General features: G+C 26.4%; 1 protein-coding gene across 2 annotated transcripts; it reads right to left on the bottom strand.

The window, feature by feature from the left end:
- Positions 1-1105: 1105 nt before the first annotated feature.
- On the bottom strand, positions 1106-21022 carry LOC111681235 (solute carrier family 26 member 6). Of its 2 annotated transcripts, none has more exons than XM_023442985.2 (6): positions 20954-21022; positions 4542-4846; positions 3897-4476; positions 3094-3837; positions 2884-3032; positions 1106-2179 (listed from the first exon to the last, which is right to left on the bottom strand). In XM_023442985.2, the coding sequence occupies exons 2-6, from the start codon at positions 4565-4567 to the stop codon at positions 1609-1611; spliced, it is 2070 nt and encodes a 689-aa protein (XP_023298753.1). In that variant the 5' UTR covers positions 4568-4846; positions 20954-21022; the 3' UTR covers positions 1106-1608. The 2 variants fall into 2 exon arrangements, with proteins under 2 accessions (XP_023298753.1, XP_046808200.1); XM_046952244.1 differs by lacking the exon at positions 20954-21022 and adding an exon at positions 19766-19962.
- Positions 21023-21237: the final 215 nt, after the last annotated feature.

Here is a 21237-nt window from a genome sequence, read left to right as displayed (position 1 = left end):
TAAAGTTTTATGAAAAATTTTATAAAATTTAAGGATTTTGAAAATTGGGGATTTTGAAAAAGTTTTTGGGAATTCGAAATTTTTTGTTTTAAAATGTTAAAAAATCACCTTCTGAGAGTAGTTTGCTCTAGTTTGCTGTTGAAATTAAAGTTTAAAGTAAAAATTTTATAAAATTTAGGAAATTTTAAAAATGGGGGATTTTCAAAAAGTTTTTGGGAATTTAAATTTTTGAGTAAAAATGTTCAAAAATTACATTTTAAGTGTAATTTTTTCTCGAAATTAAAGTTTTATTTAAAAAAATTTAAGGATTTTAAAAATTGGGGATTTTGAAAAAGTTTTTGGAAATTCGAAATTTTTTGTTTGAAATGTTAAAAAAATCATCTTCTGAGAGTAGTTTGCTCTAGTTTGGTGTTGAAATTGAAGTTTAAAGTAAATTTTTTATAAAATTTAGGAAATTTAAAATTTGGGGATTTTAAAAAACTTTTTCGGAATTCAAAAAATTGTGTTTCAAATGTTCAAAAATCACCTTCTGACTGTAGTTTGCTGTTGGAATTAAACATTAAAGTAAACTTTTAAGTAAAATGTAGGAAATTTGAAATTTGGGGATTTTGAAAAACTTTTTGGGAATTCAAAATTTTTTTGCTTAAATGGTTAAAAACTATGTCTAAACAATTTATTTGCTGTTGGCAACAGTTTTGTGATAGTTTTTCTACTTACTTTGGTAAATTGTTTAAAATAATTTTCAAAAATTTGAAAAAGTTTTAAAAATTTTAAATTTAATAAATTATTGTTGTTTTTATTAGTTTTATTTTTTAATTCTTTCTTAACTTTGAACACTTGATAAAATTTTTGTTGGTTTGATTTTTTTTCTTTATTGTAATAAATTTCGTTTATAATTTCAACAATTTGTTTCTGTTTGTTTTGAACTTATAATTTAATTATAAATTTATGAAAAAAAAAGTTTTTTAATAAATTAACTTAATAAGACAACTTATAAATTGTTCATTTTGCTAGGGAACTTTAAGAGAAATTTATGTCATTTTGTTTTTTATTTACAAAATATAAATAGAAAATTAAGTACAATATTTAATTATTTTTTCTTTAATTTTAAGTTTAGCTTTTATATAAAAAATATATATAATTTTTTTTTTACACAATAAGTTTAAAATGTTGTCTTTACTAAAGTTTAAGTTTTGATTTTTTTTCTTTTGAACAAATTATTAACCAGAAATGTTTAGTTTATAACTCAGGCACTTGTAGAGATAAAAACAACATAAATGTTGAGTTCAAAGTTTTAGTTTACAAATTTCGTTTTCTTTTACATCTAACTTAGGAAAATTATAAATTATGGCTGTTTTTTTTTTCAATTTTGTTTACATTTTTTACAGAAAATTAAATGTTTTTAATTTTTCTTTAACAAAACCTAAGGCTTAATATTAAAACCGCCCTAAAGTATGCTACAATTTCTTTCCCCTTTTTAAGTAACTTAGCAAAAACTAAACATATCGAAAAATTAAGCACATATTCCTTAACTATGTATAACACTACTACAACACATCATTGTCATAAGGACAATTTATCTAATAACATTTTCATTATCTCTAAATATCACGCCGTACGACAGGCATTTGCATACTCTACTGCATCATGTAAAGTGGGAAATATTTCAAAGGGTCCATCACCCAAAGCCATACTATGCACTAAAGTATCGTACACTCTATCCGAGGGACTGGCTATAAACATGCGTATACTACGTTTCTCCAACTCTTTCTTAATATCCGATATCAGTTTACAGCCTGCCACATCTATGTGACCCAACATAGAGAAATCCAATACCAAGAAACGGAAAGATGAATTTAGATTACTAAACGCACTGCCGCCATTGGTAGCCGGCAGAGAACCATTCTGCGCTAAAGGCATATAGGAAGCTCTCCGCATTTTCTCATTGTCCATGCCCAAGGCATTGTAGAGATTTTTGCGGAAATATAGAGAGGTAGCAAAGTTACAGGAACCTATATAGCGGAAAATTTTCGTTTCGGGCACTTCGAAGGCATTGCGATGATGGCTTATGTCCACATAGACCGCAGATGCTTCGGGTATATAGCCCAGCAGGCAGGAGTAGGGCTTCAGGCCCTTGATGTACAGCGTTAGCAGGGAAACGCAAATGCCAATTAAAAGACTGGAAAGGAAAAAAGGAATTGTTTAAATTTACTTAGTATAAAGCCTAGTTTAATCTAGTCTAGTCTATGGTCTAGTCTATAGTCTAGTCTATAGTCTAGTCTATAGTCTAGTCTATAGTCTAGTCTATAGTCTAGTCTATAGTCTAGTCTATAGTCTAGTCTATAGTCTAGTCTATAGTCTAGTCTATAGTCTAGTCTATAGTCTAGTCTATAGTCTAGTCTATAGTCTAGTCTATAGTCTAGTCTATAGTCTAGTCCATAGTCTAGTCTATAGTCTAGTCTATAGTCTAGTCTATAGTCTAATCTATAGTCTAGTCTATAGTCTATTCTATAGTCTAGTCTATAGTCTAGTCTATAGTCTAGTCTATAGTCTAGTCTATAGTCTAGTCTATAGTCTATTCTATAGTCTAGTCTATAGTCTAGTCTATAGTCTAGTCTATAGTCTAGTCTATAGTCTATAGCATAGTCTATAGTGTACTCTGTTGTCTAGTCTACAGTATAGTTTATAGTCTAGTCTGTAATCTAATATATAGTCTAGTCTATTCCATAATCTAATATATAATCTAGTTTATAGTCTAGCCTAAAGTCTAGTTTACAATATGGTCTATAGTCTAGCTTACAGTCTAGTCTACAGTCTAGTCTACAGCCTAGTCTACAATCTAGTCTTTAGTCTAGTAAAAGTACTTGTGTTTCCAACTCTTACCCAATATCAATATCTATTAGAACCACACATATAAATGTGCACAACCAGGTTAATACTTCCAATTTGCCTTGTTTGGCAAACTTCTTTAACTCCTTGGCCTGCATAAACATGGGCTTCAAAGCCACCACAATAACACCAGCCAGAACGCACTGAAAACAATTGAAAGAAAACTTTAGAGGATAACAAATTTTAATAATTGCAAAAACTAACCCTTGGCAAGAAAGCAAAGAAGGGCCCGGTCCAAAACAAAGTCATCAATATCAGTATGGCGGATACTAAAGAAGCCAACTGGGAGGCACCACCAGTTTGTTCTTGTATAAGGGATCTCGATAAAGAGGCAGCCATGGGTATACATTGGAAAAAGCCACCCACTATGTTGCCTATACCCATGGCGAATAATTCCTGATTAGGACGGACTTCATAAGAATGTTTTTTGGCAAAATTCAAACCCAACGACATGACAATGGAATAGGTGACAATAGCAATGGCTATAGAATCTACCACCAAAGAAGGAACCAAATCAAAACGAGGTAATACCGGCATAGGCAAACCTTTGGGTACCTCACCCACTAGTTTGATGTCATAGTTCTCTTTCACCTTCACCAGCATGGATATGACAGTACCTCCTATGACAGCTATGAGTTCGGCGGGTAGAGGAAAACGACAACGTTTACGCAGCCAGGGTTTAATGATTTCATTGCAAATGGTCATGAAGACAATAATGCCAAAGCAGAAAACGACTGCAGCTAGATTAGTTTGAGGCATGGCCTTGCAGAGATCAATGAGGGTGTAGACTATTTTAAAGGCGCCCTTGTGACGGGGCACATGGACACCAAAAACATCTTTCAATTGACTAGTAACTACATGACAAGCGGCGCCGGTGGTAAAACCATTAACCAAAGGTTCACTTAGTAAAGAGGACAAAGTGCCCAGTCTAAAGAAGCCCATGGCAAGCTGGAAAGAAAAAATAACAATAAAAAAAGTTCCTAGTTAAAAAGTATTTGTAAACTTACATGCAAAAGACCCACTGTAAAGGCCAGAGTGGTGACAATTTCTAAAGGAGTAGGAGGAGCTTGTGCACCCACCGCCGTAGCCACTACTTCAGAACCGGCTACCGCTGTATCCGAACTATAACTTTGTACTACCTTTAAAGTCATCATACTGGCCACAGCAAAGGTGCCAATAGAAATATGTTTCGAGGTGCCCAATATCATATAAACCAAGGTGGGAAATATGGCCATATAGAGACCATTACCAGGTGATACACCCGCCAATATACCATAAGCCATGCCATGAGGAATATGCATAATGGCCACCGTAAAACCGGCCATAATATCACCCACCATATCACGTTTGGGCGAGTACTTGGGTAGCCATTGTAAAATGGGTATAATACCGGCAAACATGGACCAAAAAGACCAATTTTGCCAGCATTGTTTCAGGCCATAGGGTATACTTTTATCGGGAGCATTATAGCCGGTCTGTTTGATCACAACCTCATGGGTCAAGACATCGCGATGGACATCATATTTGGGCTGGATCTTAGGTTTAACACTAGTCGTCGTTGTTGTTGTAGTTAAAGGTTGTTTAGCTCTAAAAATATATAGAAATTTTTAGTTTAAGTTCTCAATTACAAACGATATTTGATTCACACTCACTCTATAGTTTCTTTATTGTTCGACATCTTTGTAGTTCTATAGCCTTTCAAATCCTCATCGGTGTACTTAAAGGTATAGATGCTATTATTTCTATATAAATTTAAATTATGTTTTTCCTTTCTTAAAGCTTGTTTAGAGGTTTGTGGCTTTTCATGTCCCTCGCCGCTTGTAGTTGTGGGTCTTTTAAAGGTGGTTAAGTTAAACGAAGTACCAGCTTCGTTAAGGGTCTGTTGCAGTTGGTGGCCTAGTTTGTGTTGATAATAGTTAAAAGCTATTTTACGTACGGTATTTAAATTAAAGGGATTCTGTAAAAATTAAAATTTTAAAAATTTAAAAACAATTTTTAAAAAATTTTTGTTTTAATCAATTTTAATCTAAAATTCTTTCCAACAACTAAATTTCATAACTATTTTATAGTTTTTAAAATTAGCTTTCATTTGCCATCAATTTTTTCGTGCTAGCTTGAAAATGAGGTTACGTTCCACATAGGTTCCACTTGGCTTTAAACGCTGTCTAAGAAAAATTTTCGAAAAGAAATGTAACACAGCCTTAATTTAGAATTAAAGGAAAGCAATAAACTACAATTTTTTTTTAAAAATTTGTTAAAAAAAAAATCATTATTTAAAAAAAAATCACAAATTTTCAAATTTTTATTTTTGAAAATCTAATTAAATTACTCTACGAAAGTTACTAAATCTACAAAATTTCATTAGTTTTATAATATTTTTATCCTAGGCTTTCATTTGCCACCAATTTCTTCGATCTAGCTTGAAAATGAGGTTACAATCCACATACGTTCCACTTGCTTTAAAAAGTTTTCTAAGAAAATTTTTCGAAAAGAAATGTAATACATCATTAATTTAAAATTACAAGAAAGCAATAAAGTACATTTAAAAAAAATGTTAAAAAAATTTTCATAATTTAAAAAAAAAACAAATTTTCAAGTTTTTATTTTTTAGAAATTTAACTAAATTACTCTACGAAAGTTCCTAAATCTACAAAATTTCATTGGTTTTATAATATTTTGATCCTAGGCTTTCATTTGCCATCAATTTTTTTGATCCAGCTTGAAAATTAGCATACGTTCCACATACGTTCCACTTTGTAAATTAAGCCTTTTTTGTAGAATTTTTGTTTGCAAACATCTTAAACACACTTGCCTTAGTATTATCTATATAAAATTAAAGCATTTCCAAGAAATTTTTAAAACAAAATTTAAAAATTTAAGATTTTTAAAAGAAAATTTTCTAATTTTTTTAATTTGTTTAATTTTTTTTAAATTTTGTCAAATTAAATTGAAATTTTTTATGAAAATTCGTTAAATTTATGTAATATATGTGTTCAGCTTTCATTTGTTATCAATTTTCTCAAGCTAGCTAAAAAATGAGATTACGTTCCACATACAATCCACTGGCTATATAAAGCTTATTAATGGCTTTTAAACAAAGTTATTGTTAAATTTGTTTTTATTATTGTTTAAGTAAAATATTTAAAAGTATTTGCTTACACAATTAACACTTTTTATTTAGAACATTAAGACTTAAAGTAAAAATATTACTTTCTCTGGTATTATTAAAGAATTCGTAGAGTTTTTTTTAACAATTTTACAAATATTAATTAAACAATTATAAAATAATTTAATTTTTCTTTTTAAACAAATATCCGCTTAATTTTTTCCCTTTAACTAATAGAATTATGAAATTTGTTCTCGCATTTTATATTTAGCAAATTAATGGAAATTTCCATTAAATATTTCAAAGTTTTTTTTTGACATTCAAAATAAATCACTTCGAAAAAAGTACTTTACATTAAACTCTATAGAAAAGTACGAGACAACACCACGGTTTAATTATACGCATGTTAAAAACACAACAGCCAAACGTTTTCAATTTGTTTGCAAGTATTTAATATTTATGACGTTGACTCCAGCCAGCCCATAAACCGATTGAAAATAAAAATGGCAAAAAGCAAAAAAAAAAAAATCTAAAAAAATTGTATATAACTGTTATCACACCAAATTTAAGCAACTAACACTTAAATAATTATAATGATTGGTTATATTTTAACCATAACTAAATAGAGCTAAAATAAAATTCTTTGCTGATAAGTAAACGCGTTAAAATTCACATGTTCTTTAATAGAAAAGTGACAAAAAGTCAAAAATTTGTGAAAAAAAACATCAAAAATAACAAATGTTCATTATTGATGAGTTTAGATATGTAAAAATACATAAATAAATTAAATGTCAATGTTAATAAAAAACACAACAATGAAACAACTGCTCAAAATAACCAACACACTGCTGATAATAATAAAAAGGTTGAAAAAGTTTAAAATTTTTAAATTTTTGTAAAAAAATTTAAAATTTTCTTAAACAAAATTGTTGCAAAATTAAAAATTTTCATTAATTTTAATAGTATTTTGCAAAAGCTTTTATTTGCTATCGATTTTTTTAAGCTAGCTTCAAAATGAGATTATGTTCCACATACGTTCCACTTGCTAAAATAATCCTAATATTACAAATGTGTTTATGAAAAACCAATTTACATTAAGCCTAAAGTTATTTCTATATATTACAATAACAAAATCCATTTTTTAATATCAAAAATTTTATTTTTTTCTAAAATTTTATAAAAATTTCTTAAGAAAAAAAAATATTTTCTGCAAATAAAGAAAATATTTAAATTTTTAAAATTGTTCCACAAAATCGCTTAAAAGAAGAAAATTTCGATTGTTTTTAATTGTAGAGATTAACAGCTTTCATTTGCTATAAATTTTTTGGCGCTAGCTTGAATATGAGCTCACGATCCACATAGGTTCCACTTTTCAAAATAATCTTTGTATTGGAAATTTTACTATGAAATTTATTTCAGCAAACAATTTTCAACAAATTCTTTGCTTAAGAGTTTTAAAATATTGAAATTTTAATAAAAATTTCAGAAAATTTTTTTCCAAAATTTTAAAAAATATTTAAATTTTGAAAAAATGTTCTGCAAAATCTCTTAAAAGAGGCAAAATTCGATTGCATTTTACTACAGGGGTCAACAGCTTTCATTTGCTATCAATTTTTTGGCGTTAGCTTGAGTATGAGCTTAGGATCCACATAGGTTCCACTTTCTAAAATTACCTTCATATTGGGAATTTTACTATGAAATTTATTTTAGCAAACAATTTACAACAAATTCTTTGCTTAAAGATTTTAAAATATTGAAATTTTAATTTTTTTTTTTTAAATTTTCCTTTCACAATTTTAAAAAATTTAAATATTTTGAAAAAATGTTTTACAAAATTGCTTAAATGAAGAAAATTTCAATTGCTTTTAATTAAAGAGATAAACAGCTTTCATTTGCCATCAAATTTCCTGAGATAGCTTGTAATTAAGATTAACATCCACATACGTTCCACTTGCTTAAAAATGCCTTTTATTCATAATTTTATAATTACATTTTTACTCAATCTGCCCCTATATTTATTGTTTGTATCATAAACGATTTCCTTTGTAAATAAAAAATATTTAACATAGATAAAAATGTCCAACTGTTAGTGATAACCATGACAAAGTCTATGCTGTTAAGCGCTTAAAAGCAAAAGAATTAAAACTACTGAATAAAGTTATAAACTAAATCTACTAGCATTTATTTATCAAACTAAAAAAAAATTGCGTATAAATTTTAAACCCACCCTTCTGTTGTTGCGTGGCTTATCCATTATTTTGTAATCATTTAAAGAGGTTTTTCGTTTACTTCATTTAAAAATTATAGAATTTCTTAAGAATTAATCGTTTTTCCTTTTAAATAGAAAAAAAATCTTAAAGTTTAAAAATCATTTTAATCGTTTATTTTAAAGCTAAATTAGCGTATTTATATTGAAATTATCCACAACATATTTATAACAAAAACAAACAATTAAATAAATAATCAAACTGCTACATTTTTAAGTAAATAAAATTTGATATAGAAAATGTAAATAAATGATTTTTGCTCATAATAAATTTACTTTATTGAGAATTTATTATGAATAACAAAATAAACAAATAATTTAAAATGTTATTTATATGGATTACAGTGTAACAATGATTTTTTAAGCTAATAAACATTCGGATTGTTATGGTTTTGTTAATTTTTATGATCTTAAGGAAAATAAATTTAAAAAAAATAAAAAAAATTAAATTTTTGGTATTTTTCCAAAATTTCTTTAAGAAAACTCATTAAATTATCAAAAATACTTTCAATATTTTGAATACTCATAGAAACCTTTCATTTACTATCATTTTTTCTAAGCTAACTTCAACTTGAGATTATGATCCACATACGTTCCACTTGCTTAAAACTGTTTTATATTAGAAATTTTAAAGCGTTAAAGTGAAAATCTATTGTAATTTAATAAAATTCAATATTATTTTAAAACATTTTTGACAAAATTGTTAAGAAGAAATATTTTTTTAAATTTTTTTTTTCAATTCTTTGATTTTTTTTTTAATTTTCTTTTGCAAATTTTTTTAACAAAATACCACAAAATAGCAAATAAATTTTTAATATTTATAGTACTTCTTAAAAGCTTACATTTGGAATCAATTTTTCTCCGCTAGCTTGAAAATGAGATTACGATCCACATACGTTTCACTTTCTTAAAACAGCTCTATAGAAGGAATTTTGAAGCGTTAATGTGAAAAATCTCCTAAGATTTAATAAAATCTATATAATTTCAAGACATTTTTGTCAAAACTGTCGAGGAAAAACATTTTCCACATTTTTTTTTCAAAAAACACAAAAAAAAATTAATTTTAAAAATTTCTTAAACAGAATGCAACGATACGACCAATTTCTACTTTATATTTATAGTACTCCTAAAAAGCTTTCGTTTGCCATCAATTTTTCTCTTCTAGCTTAAAAATGAGATTACAATCCACATACGTTCCACTTTAAAAAATAAGCCCAAAATTAAATATTTAAAAGCGGAAAATAGTTTGTTTAAAAAATTATAGCATTTTTATGGTAAAATATTTGAAAAGAAAAATTAGATTAACATTGAAAAAAATGTTCTTATTTAATATTTGTCAATGTTCCATTTATTTAATAGTTTCATTTTATTTATTCTTTATTAATTTCTAATTGTATTCCACAATACTTTATGTATTCCACTTTTAAAACATTAAACAATAGTTTTAAAATGAGATTATTTACAATTGAGTGTAAATAATATTTTTCCGTTTAAAGATTTGCTGTTAATTAAATAGTTATATTCGTAGTATTTGCTTTTTAATAAGTTTTTATTATAAAAATTATTTATTTATTTTGCAAGCCAGACATTGACAACATGATCACGTTATTTGCAACAATATTTCTACACATCGTACCAATCATTATAAGCAGCAAACGCTTTTTAAGTTAAAATACATACAATTGAAACATTAAAACTCGTGTTCATAAAACGCAACAATAAAAGACAACAAACATAATATAGAAATACTCAGATATGAGTGTGCCTGGCTATACATTGTTTGATATTTAGTTAAACTTAGCAAAAAAATACACTATTGAGTAGACGTCTGTCAGAAACACTTGAATTTGAAATGTGAATGGAAATGGGTGGAAGCCCTTGAAACGCAATGTAGATAAAGCTTATTAAATGTTATCATTGTTTGATAATTTTCCGTGCGAAAATAAGAAAATTGAAAAAAAATTATGTCATGACATAAATTTTTATGTTATGACAATTATGTCAAGACATTTTTTGTGACATAAATGATATTTTTATGAAGTGAATATTTGTTTTGCTTAAATAAAGCTAAAACATTTTATTAATCTTCTTTTAAAATTAATGTTTAGAACTTGATGGTAAATTTGTTTTAACATCAATGTCATGACATATTTTGTTTAATGTCAAGACATTTGCATTAAGGACGAAATCTTGTAATAGTTTTTTTAATATCATTATTAATACATTGCAGTAATTTTTCCGTGATTTTAAATGGTTACCTACACTTTTTTATGTCTTGACACATTTCTTATGTCTTGACATATTTTTTATGTCTTGACATATTTTTAGACATAAAATGAAATGTCAATATATTTATGTTAAAATATGATAAAAATAAATTTAATTGATAAAAATCTGATCTAAAATTCTATTTGTGCAAACATAAGTCTTAACATAAATTATGTTTTGTCATTTATGTCAAGACACAAATCATGTCTAATAAATATCTAAACAAAAATATTACTGAAATCTTAAGCATTTTCTATTTCGCTTAATCAAGACATTAATAACTTAACATAAAATTTTGTTATGTCACGATATCAATGTTTTGACATTAATTTTTATATTAAGACATTTATGTCAAGACAAATTATTTTAAATGATATGCATTTGTGTCAAAACTTGAAATATTTCCAAAATCTTGTTAAAAGTTTTAAACTTTTATACTTCAAACATATCATGACATTTATGTCTTAACATAACTTTTTATGTCAAGACATTTATATTAAAATATATTAAATTGATTTAAAAAATTTTATGTTGAGACATTTTAAGAACAGTTCTGAACTAGAACTGAACTAGAACTGAACTAGAACTGAACTAGAACTGAACTAGAACTGAACTAGAACAGAACTAGAACAGAACTAGAACAGAACTAGAACACAACTAGAACAGAACTAGAACAGAACTAGAACAGAACTAGAACAGAACTAGAACAGAACTAGAACAGAACTAGAACAGAACTGGAACAGAACTAGAACAGAACTAGAACAGAACTAGAACAGAACTAGAACAGAACTAGAACAGAACTAGAACAGAACTAGAACAGAACTAGAACAGAACTAGAACAGAACAGAACTAGAACAGAACTGGAACAGAACTAGAACAGAACAGAACTAGAACAGAACTAGAACAGAACTAGAACAGAACTAGAACAGAACTAGAACAGAACTAGAACAGAACTAGAACAGAACTAGAACTGAACTAGAACTGAACTAGAACTGAACTAGAACATAACTACAACAGAACTACAACAGAACTACAACAGACCTACAACAGAACTAGAACAGAACTACAACAGAACTACAACAGAACTACAACAGAACTAGAACAGAACTACAACAGAACTACAACAGAACTAGAACAGAACTAGAACAGAACTAAAACAGAACTAGAACAGAACTAGAACAGAACTAGAACAGAACTAGAACAGAACTAGAACAGAACTAGAACAGAACTAGAACAGAACTAGAACAGAACTAGAACAGAACTAGAACAGAACTAGAACAGAACTAGAACAGAATTAGAACAGAACTAGAACAGAACTATCTATCTATCTATCTATCTATCTATCTATCTATCTATCTATCTATCTATCTATCTATCTATCTATCTATCTATCTATCTATCTTTCTAAAAACATTTTTGAAATAATTGTTCTTAATAAGTGCAGAGTTAAATTTGAAATTAAATTTCTTTGTTGTTATCAATAATATAATTTATTTTTAAAAATTTTTCATTCATTCCGTTTAAATGAAACAGACAGACTTTTTGAGCAAAGTCTATTTGCAATTATTGCGCTTTTTTATAAGTATAAACGATTATTATTTAATCAAATTGACTCATAGACAATTTCATTAAAAAAATAAAAAAGAACACGAATTTATTGTAAATAAAAAAATGTTAAAAAAATAAAATAAAAATAGTAAAATGACCTTAAAAACAATATTTTTAGGAAAAGTTTTATTATTAAAACAATCTATAACATCATCAAAAAAAGGAGTTTAAATATTTATCTTGATTTCTGGCAATAGATATATTTTTTCTATTCTACAATGTATATTTGAAAATTTTCCATTGCTTCAATTATTAATTTATTTATTAAAGACAATTGTCTAGTCTATTAAGTGATATTAATTGAATTGAGTAATTTGTTTATATTAGAATAAATAGAGGGCAGCATTTACTTAAAAATATTTATAATTTCATTCAAAATTATCTACATCATTATGAGTATATAATGCAATATATCTTTTTAACACTTTCTTATCTTAAAGAAAGAATAATATTATTATTTTATAATTAGCAAGCAGAAATACTTATAGACAAAATTCTGTAAAACAAACATAGAAAGGTATTTTGGGAGATAATGTAAATTGAGCAGTTATCGGCAAAAGAGCTCTCTTGCTATCATAGCTCTTGAGAAGAGAGCTCTTGTGTTACTCTCTGTTGGTAAACGTTAAAGATCAAGAGAGCATTAGAGCTCTTTGCCGTCCTCTGCTTTATACAAAAAGATTATGAGTTAATTCACAATTAGGCTTCTCTTTGCGAAATTTTATCTTTAAGTGTATTTCATTGTTTTAACATTTAATTTCATTTATCGTTTCTTTGTTTTCGCTCTTTCTTCTCCTATCTCTTTAATTGTTCATAAAATAATGATTATGATTGATAAAAAAACGTTATGTTATTTACATAACATATATTCACGGTCAAAATGATAAATATTTTCATAAGTACTGTACATACAAAAAAAACCTATAAAACAAATTATCTCGTTCAAATAAGTTCTTTTATGAAAAAAATATATATATTTTATTGGTATTTTAAGCGATTTATTTATTTGTTTATTTAGTTTATTATCAATAATAATATTTATTTATTCATTTAATTATGCCCTCATCATTTAGAAATAATTTAAAATAGTTTTATTTTTTTCCTTATAAACGCGTGTTATGTGTGTGTGTATCTATGTATGTATATAAAAAAAATGTTTATTTGCAAATTGTTTTCATAGCTGTACTAGTAGTTAGCATTAGTTATGAATGTGTTAAATATAAATATCTGATAATTTATTTTATGTTTATAACACGCAGCCAACTACTGTGCAATGTCCAGTTAAGATAATTCGCTGTTTTTTTTCACTACAAATCAAATTTAGTTAACAACTATAAAATATAGCTACTGAAATGAGTTTATTGTTAAAACAAATGGACTGATATTAACAATTTTCTATAGAACAGAACTAGAACAGAACTAGAACAGAACTAGAACATAACTAGAACAGAACTAGAACACAACTAGAAAACATCCAGAACACAACTAGTACACAACTAGAACACAACTAGAACCCAACTAGAACACAAGTAGAACACAACTAGAACACAAGTAGACCACAAGTAGAACACAACTAGAACACAACTAGAACAGAACTAGAATAGAACAGAACTAGAACAGAACTAGAACAGAACTAGAACAGAACTAGAACAAAACTAGAACAGAACTAGAACTAGAACAGAACTAGAACAGAACTAGAACAGAACTAGAACAGAACTAGAACAGAACTAGAACAGAACTAGAACAGAACTAGAACAGAACTAGAACAGAACTAGAACAGAACTAGAACAGAACTAGAACAGAACTAGAACAGAACTAGAACAGAACTAGAACAGAACTAGAACAGAACTAGAACAGAACTAGAACAGAACTAGAACAGAACTAGAACACAACTAGAACAGAACTAGAACACAACTAGAACACAACTAGAACACAACTAGAACACAACTAGAACAAAACTAGAACAGAACTAGAACAGAACTAGAACCGAACTAGAACACAACTAGAACACAACTAGAACAGAACTAGAACAGAACTAGAACAGAACTAGAGCAGAACTAGAGCAGAACTAGAACAGAACTAGAACAGAACTAGAACAGAACTAGAACAGAACCAGAACAGAACTAGAACAGAACTAGAACAGAACTAGAACAGAACTAGAACAGAACTAGAACAGAACAGAACTAGAACAGAACTAGAACTAGAACAGAACTAGAACTAGAACAGAACTAGAACAGAACTAGAACAGAACTAGAACAGAACTAGAACAGAACTAGAACAGAACTAGAACAGAACTAGAACTAGAACAGAACTAGAACAGAACTAGAACAGAACTAGAACAGAACTAGAACAGAACTAGAAAGAACTAGAACAGAACTAGAACAGAACTAGAACAGAACTAGAACAGAACTAGAACAGAACTAGAACAGAACTAGAACAGAACTAGAACAGAACTAGAACAGAACTAGAACAGAACTAGAACAGAACTAAAACAGAAAAAGAACAGAACTATGCCTCCGGTAGGTTAGTGGTTAGTGTTCTAGTCTGGTAGAGCGGAGGTGGTGGGTTCGATTCCCCCTGTGGCACTGGTTAAGGAGCGCATAACAGGCCCGATAGAGGCCTAGATTTATTTCTTCAAATTTGATGTATATATGTACATCCTCCTTTCAAACTAACTAACTATACAATTTTTCGTTTATTTACTAGCTATAAACTTAAGAAATTTACTAAAGTCTTAACAATTGTTTAATTTAAAATAAAAATTTTTATAACAGTTATAAAAATAAAAACAAATATAATAAATGATTACATATTAAAATGTAATAGCAATCATTAACAAGTTATTAAATATAATTTACAAAGATAATATAAGTTTTATGGTTTAAAACTGAAAATGACTAGCAAAAGCAATTTGATTTACATAAATTAACTTATAACTTTAGAACAAAGTTCATGAACTTTAGAAGAGTTGTGATCATTAAAAAAAGAAAAAAGTTTTATAAAAGTTTTATTTAAGCAATTGCTTTGGAAATTTTTCCATTTAGGTTTAGCTTATAAACTTTTTTTTAAATAATCTTTATAGCTTACCAAAACACTTGTTTTAATTTAGCTTATCTTTAATTGAAATTCCTTAACTTGACAACAAATTAGTATTGATTTCATAAAGTGAAAAAATTTATCAAATTAACTAAATTTCTTTTTTAGCTGAATAGTAAAATATTTTAGCTTAATTGAGTTTTTCTTTCTTTTTTGTCATAAATAAAGTTTACGCAGCTTAATAGCGAAAAAAGTTAAACTGAATTACAAAAATATTGCAGCTGAATTAAGTTTTTCTGTAATAAATTATATTATTTTATTATTTTAGTGAAATTTACTTAGCTGAATAGCAATAAAAGACAGCTGAATTATATTTTTAGCTAATAAATATCATAATTTTATAGTAATTTAACAATTCTCTTAGCTGAATAGCGTATTCAGCTAGCTGAATTGTAATTTCTTGAGTCGTAATGGTTATTTACGTAATAAATAACATTATTTTGTATTTTTTGTAAAGTTTTATTAGCTGAATAACAATTTTAGCTAATAAATTACATTCTTTTGCAATTTCTGCTAAAATTTGTCAGCTGAATAGCAAAATTACTTAGCTGAATTGCATTTTTAGCAAATAAATGTCATAATTTTATGGTTATTTAACAATTCACTTAGCTGAATAACATATTCAGCTAGCTGAATTGTAATTTCTTGACTTATTTTGCAATTTCTGCAATAATTTGTTAGCTGAATAGCAGAAATACTTAGCTGAATAACTTCTTAAGCTAATAAATACCATTATTTTATAGTTATTTAACAATTTACTTAGCTGAATAACATATTCAGCTAGCTGAATTGCGATTTCTTGAGTTTAATTACATATTTAGTTAATAAATAACATAATTTTGCAAATTTCTGTAAAGTTTTGTTAGCTGAATAGCAAAATTACTTAGCTGAATAGCTTCAAAAGTTAATAAATACATTATTTTGTAGTTATTTAACAATTTCCTTAGCTGAATAACATATTCAGCTAGCTGAATTGCGATTTCTTGAGTTAAATTACATATTCAGCTAATAAATAACATAATTTTGCAATTTCTGCAAATGTTTTGTTAGCTGAATAGCAAAATTACTTAGCGGAATTGCACTTTTAGCTAAAAATAACATAATTTTATAGTTATTTAAAAATTTGCTTAGCTGAATAACATATTCAGCTAGCTGATTTGCGATTTCTTGAGTTAAATTACATATTTAGTTAATAAATAACATTATTTTGCAATTTCTTTAAAGTTTTGTTAGCTGAATAGCAGAAATAACTAGCTGAATAGCTTCTTAATCTAATAAATATCAAAAAATTTCATAATTTTGTAGCTATTTAACAATTTTCGTAGCTGAATAACATATTCAGCTAGCTGAATTACGTTTTCTTGAGTTAAATTATATACTCAGCTAATAAATAAAATAATTTTGCAAATTTCTGCAAAGTTTTATTAGCTGAATATTAGAATTACTCAGCTGAATTGCATTTTTAGCTAAAAAATTTCAAAATTTTGTAGTTATTTAACAATTTTCGTAGCTGAATAACATATTCAGCTAGCTGAATTGTGATTTTTTGACTTAAATTACATATTTAGTTAATAAATAACATTATTTTACAATTTCTTTAAAGTTTTTTTTAGCTGAATATCAGAATTACTCAGCTGAATTAAGTTTTTTTTTGCAGCAATAACATTATTATAAAGTTTCTCTTAAAATTTCTCAGCTGAATAACATATTCAGCTAGCTGAATTAAGTTTTCTTAAGCTTAAATGATTATTTAGTTTCTAACAAACATTATTTAAGAATTTCTAAACAATTTACTAAATAAATTTTCTATTAAAAGTCTCTTTAATTTGTATCATTAATTTCAAAACACGTCTTAATCATTAAACACTTCTAAATCGTATTTTGATGACTAACAACTAAATCAATTACATACACACACACACACCTACATTAAATGTAAACATGTTACATTAATTTCTTTACAAAGAAAAAAACATTTAAATGCAACAACTGTGCAATTTAACAATAATAATAAACACGAAACATTAAACCATGTTATAGTAGCTTTTTAATAACAATGTAATTGTCAACCAAAGTGGTATGGAAAGGGGAAGAGGCGGGTGGTTGTTGTTGGTGGTTAGGTAGGTGTATAAAGGTTTTCATTAACAAAATAACAAGAGTGTTAGTTAATGTTGAAAAAAAAGAACAAAATATAAACAAAAATCTAAACAAAAGTACACCAGCACTCGCTTTTGAAACATGCAAATTCAATGATATATAATTAAAAATAAGGAAAAACACAACAACAAAAATAAATAATTAATTAAATTTATTTTTGTTAAATTAAAGAATTTTATTTTTAAAAATTTTATTAAAAAAATTTATAAAAAAGTTTTTTTTAAACAGTTTCTTATTCATAAACTTTTATCAAAGGTTTATAAAACAAAATTTCATATGAAATTTGTTTTATAAACTTTTCATAAATATTTTTGAAAGAGAGAGTAAAACACAGAAGTGAAACAAAAAGAAAGAATTTTAATAAACAGGTGTTTTTCTTTTTCTTCCTTATGTTTTGTAACATTCTCAACACAGGCAAAACAACAGCAACAACAACAACAAGCAGACGTCACAAGACACCTTGCTGTTACAATGACCTTTAGCCGAGATTATATCGAAAAAAAAAATTGAAAACTAAAAGTGTTTTTGACACTTCTAACGAAGAACAAGAAGATGAAGACAAATTGTTTTAAAAATATAAAGAAAAATATAAATATCAACGAAAAAAGTCAAAAGAAAAACTTAGCTGAATAACGTATATCTGGTTGTAAATGACAATTTTACTTAGCTGAATAGCATTTAACACCAGCTAAATTGTTTATAATTAAGCTAAACTTAATGCTTTACACTTTTGCAGGAAATTCAAGCAGCTGAATAGCAAAAAAAGTTAGCTGAATAGATTTTGCTTAAGTTTAACTAAAATTTGCACACATTTTCTTTAGCTGAATAGCAAAATATCTCTGCTGAATAGGGTTTTTAATTAAAAACTAACATTTTTATCATATTTTCTATAAATTCAATCAGCTGAATGGCAAAAAAAGCTAGCTGAATAGTAAGAAAAGCTAGCTGAATAGAGATTACTTAAGTTTAACTAAAATTTGCGCACATTTTCATTAGCTAAATAGCAAAATATCTCAGCTGAATAGGGATTTTAGTGATTACCATATTTTCTTTAAATTCACTCAGCTGAATAGCAAAAAACAGTTAGCTGAATAAAGTATTTTAAAGCAAAATTCAATACTTTTATGATTACTTAATAAATAACAATTTTTGGAAAATTTCTTTTTAAATTTACTTAGCTGAATAACATAAATCCTTAGCTGAATTGAGAATTTACTTAATAAATAACATTATTTTGGAAAATTTCTTTAGATTTACTTAGCTGAATAGTAAAAAAAGTTAGCTGAATTGAAATTTCTTTCAATATTTATAATAAACTCAATGTTAACTTTGAATTAGCAAAGCTGAATAGCAATTTTTTTAAGTTTTTAAGTAAAAATTTCTAGCTGAATTAGCTTAAGAACAAAATTTCTTAAATATTTTTTGGCTAAATAGCTAAAACTTTCGATTTACTTCATTTTAAGTTAGCTGAATTAAGAAATTTTCAAATTTTTAAGATATTTTGTTTAGCTGAATTAGGTTTAAAGGTAAAATTTTACAAATTTCTTTAGCTGAATTTGTTTTACTTAATGTTATTTTGAATTTGAATCAGCTGAATTATAAAATTTTGAAGTTTTTAATAGAAAATATCTAGCTGAATTGGATATAGAAGTTAAGTTAGCAAAACTTCTTTAGCTGGATGGGTTTATTTTCAAATTTACTTTGTTTTAGCTAAGCTGAATTAAGAAATGTTCAAGTTTTTAAGACATTTTGTTTAGCTGAATTAGGTTTAAAGGTAAAATTTTACAAATTTCTTTAGATGAATTTGTTTTACTTAATGTTATCTTTAATTTCACTTAGCTGAATTGTAAAATTTTGAAGTTTTTAATATCTAGCTGAATTGGATATAGAATTTAAGTTAGCAAAACTTCTTTAGCTGAATGGGTTTATTTTCAAATTTACTTTGTTTTAGCTAAGCTGAATTAAGAAATTTTCAAATTTTTAAGATATTTATTTAGCTGAATTGGGTTTTAAGCTAAAATTTTACAAATTTCTTTAGCTGAGTTTATTTTACCTAATGTTATCTTTAATTTGAATCAGCTGAATTGTAAAATTTTTAAGATTTTAATAGAAAATATCTAGCTGAATTGGATATAGACGTTAAATTTGCAAAATTTCTTTAGCTGAATAGGTTTAACTTTAGATTTACTATGTTTTCCAAGCTTATTTTTTGAAAATTGTTTTATTTGTTTTAATAAAATATTCAAAATTTCTACCTTTCGGTCGCCTGAACTTAATTATTTATATGTGTATATGATTATGTAAAAAATAAACCACAAAAAAAAAACTGGAAATAAACATTGACCAATTAAATAATAAATTAAACATTTCAATGTTACCTTTTTTTCTCTGTAATTTAACACAAAATAGTAGTAAAGTTGTTGGTTAAGTGTTGCGACTCGTAAAAGAATAGTAGTAGTAGTTGTTTTATTATGTTAAATATTGTTATTTTTGTTGTTGTTTTAAGCTATCACAGTTTTTTTGTTGTTGTTTTGTTTTCAAAAAATCTATATACTTTTGTATTAGTATATAATTTTTGTTGTTGTTGTTGTTATTATTATTTATTTCTTATTGCTTCGATGGTGATGATGATGATGAGTTTGCTTTTTATTTAGTTTTGTTTTTGTTTTTACTTTTTATTTCCCTTTTTTTTGTTTCAATTTGTTGTTGTTTTAATAAATAGATTTTTGCTAGGTTGATCGATGTTGTGGGGGAGAGTGAGAGAGAGAGACAGTGGTAATTAGTTGTTTTTGTTATCTCTGCTTGTCTGCCTGTTGCCAATTTATTTTGTTTTTTTTTCTTTTAGTACAGCAGCACCAAACAAAAAAAAAAAATTGAACATAAAATTTTAAAGAAAATCACTTAATTTTTTTACTTAAAAAGGTTTTATAATAACTAGAAACTTTTAAAATTTCTTTAATTTATAAAAAAATGTCTAAAATAACAAATATGAAACCAAATAATTTCATATTCCACTAACGTTTGTCTTAATTTTAAGGAATTTTTTGTTTTTTTTTTCGTATAAAATTGTTGTTGTTTTATAGTTGAAATGACGAATTAGTAGAAACACGCGAATGTCTCACTAAAAAAACAACTCCAAGTGAAACTCTAACTCTACATGTTCTTTAATAAATTAAACTAAATTGGTTTTTATTAAAATTGGAGGATTTTTATTGTAACACAACAACAACAACAACAAAACTGTTTAATACATAGAAAAAATCCCTTAACCGCGCGCATTGTATTTGTTTAATGGCCAGTTGCTGTGTGCCACAAATTTTATAGGTATTGGCTGATTCCTACTAATGGAAGTATTAGCTATCATTTACTTCTAACTAAAACCAAAAAAACTAAATGATTTTATAATAATTTTCACAAAAAATAACACAAAGTTTTAACAAAATGCTGAAATCTTCTTTTAGCTTAGATTTCTTCAAATATTTCTCATTTAAAAGCACTTTTTTAACAAGTAATTACGCTAAATAAACAGTATTGTATTTTTTTTATAAATTTTTCTTAAAACCTACATTTAATTTAATTAATTTTTTTTAGTAAATTTTTTGCGTTTAATTCATTTCCGTTTTCACTTTGCAAACACTAAAAAAATACTGTCAATTTTACAGCTGTTCAAAAAGTAAGAGAAAAAAGCAATAAAAAACACAGAGAGACACACATAAAACAAATAAAGCTGCCATATCACAATAACAGAAACAAATGGCAGCATGACATAGAAGAAAAATACAGGGTGTTACTTTATACTAATAAAAATAACTTAAAAAAATAAAAAATTTTATAAACAATAATCTTTAAA

The sequence above is a fragment of the Lucilia cuprina genome, chromosome 5, assembly GCF_022045245.1.
Source record: "Lucilia cuprina isolate Lc7/37 chromosome 5, ASM2204524v1, whole genome shotgun sequence".
Classification (NCBI taxonomy): domain Eukaryota; kingdom Metazoa; phylum Arthropoda; class Insecta; order Diptera; family Calliphoridae; genus Lucilia; species Lucilia cuprina.
This window is presented reverse-complemented; position numbering and strand designations above follow the sequence as displayed.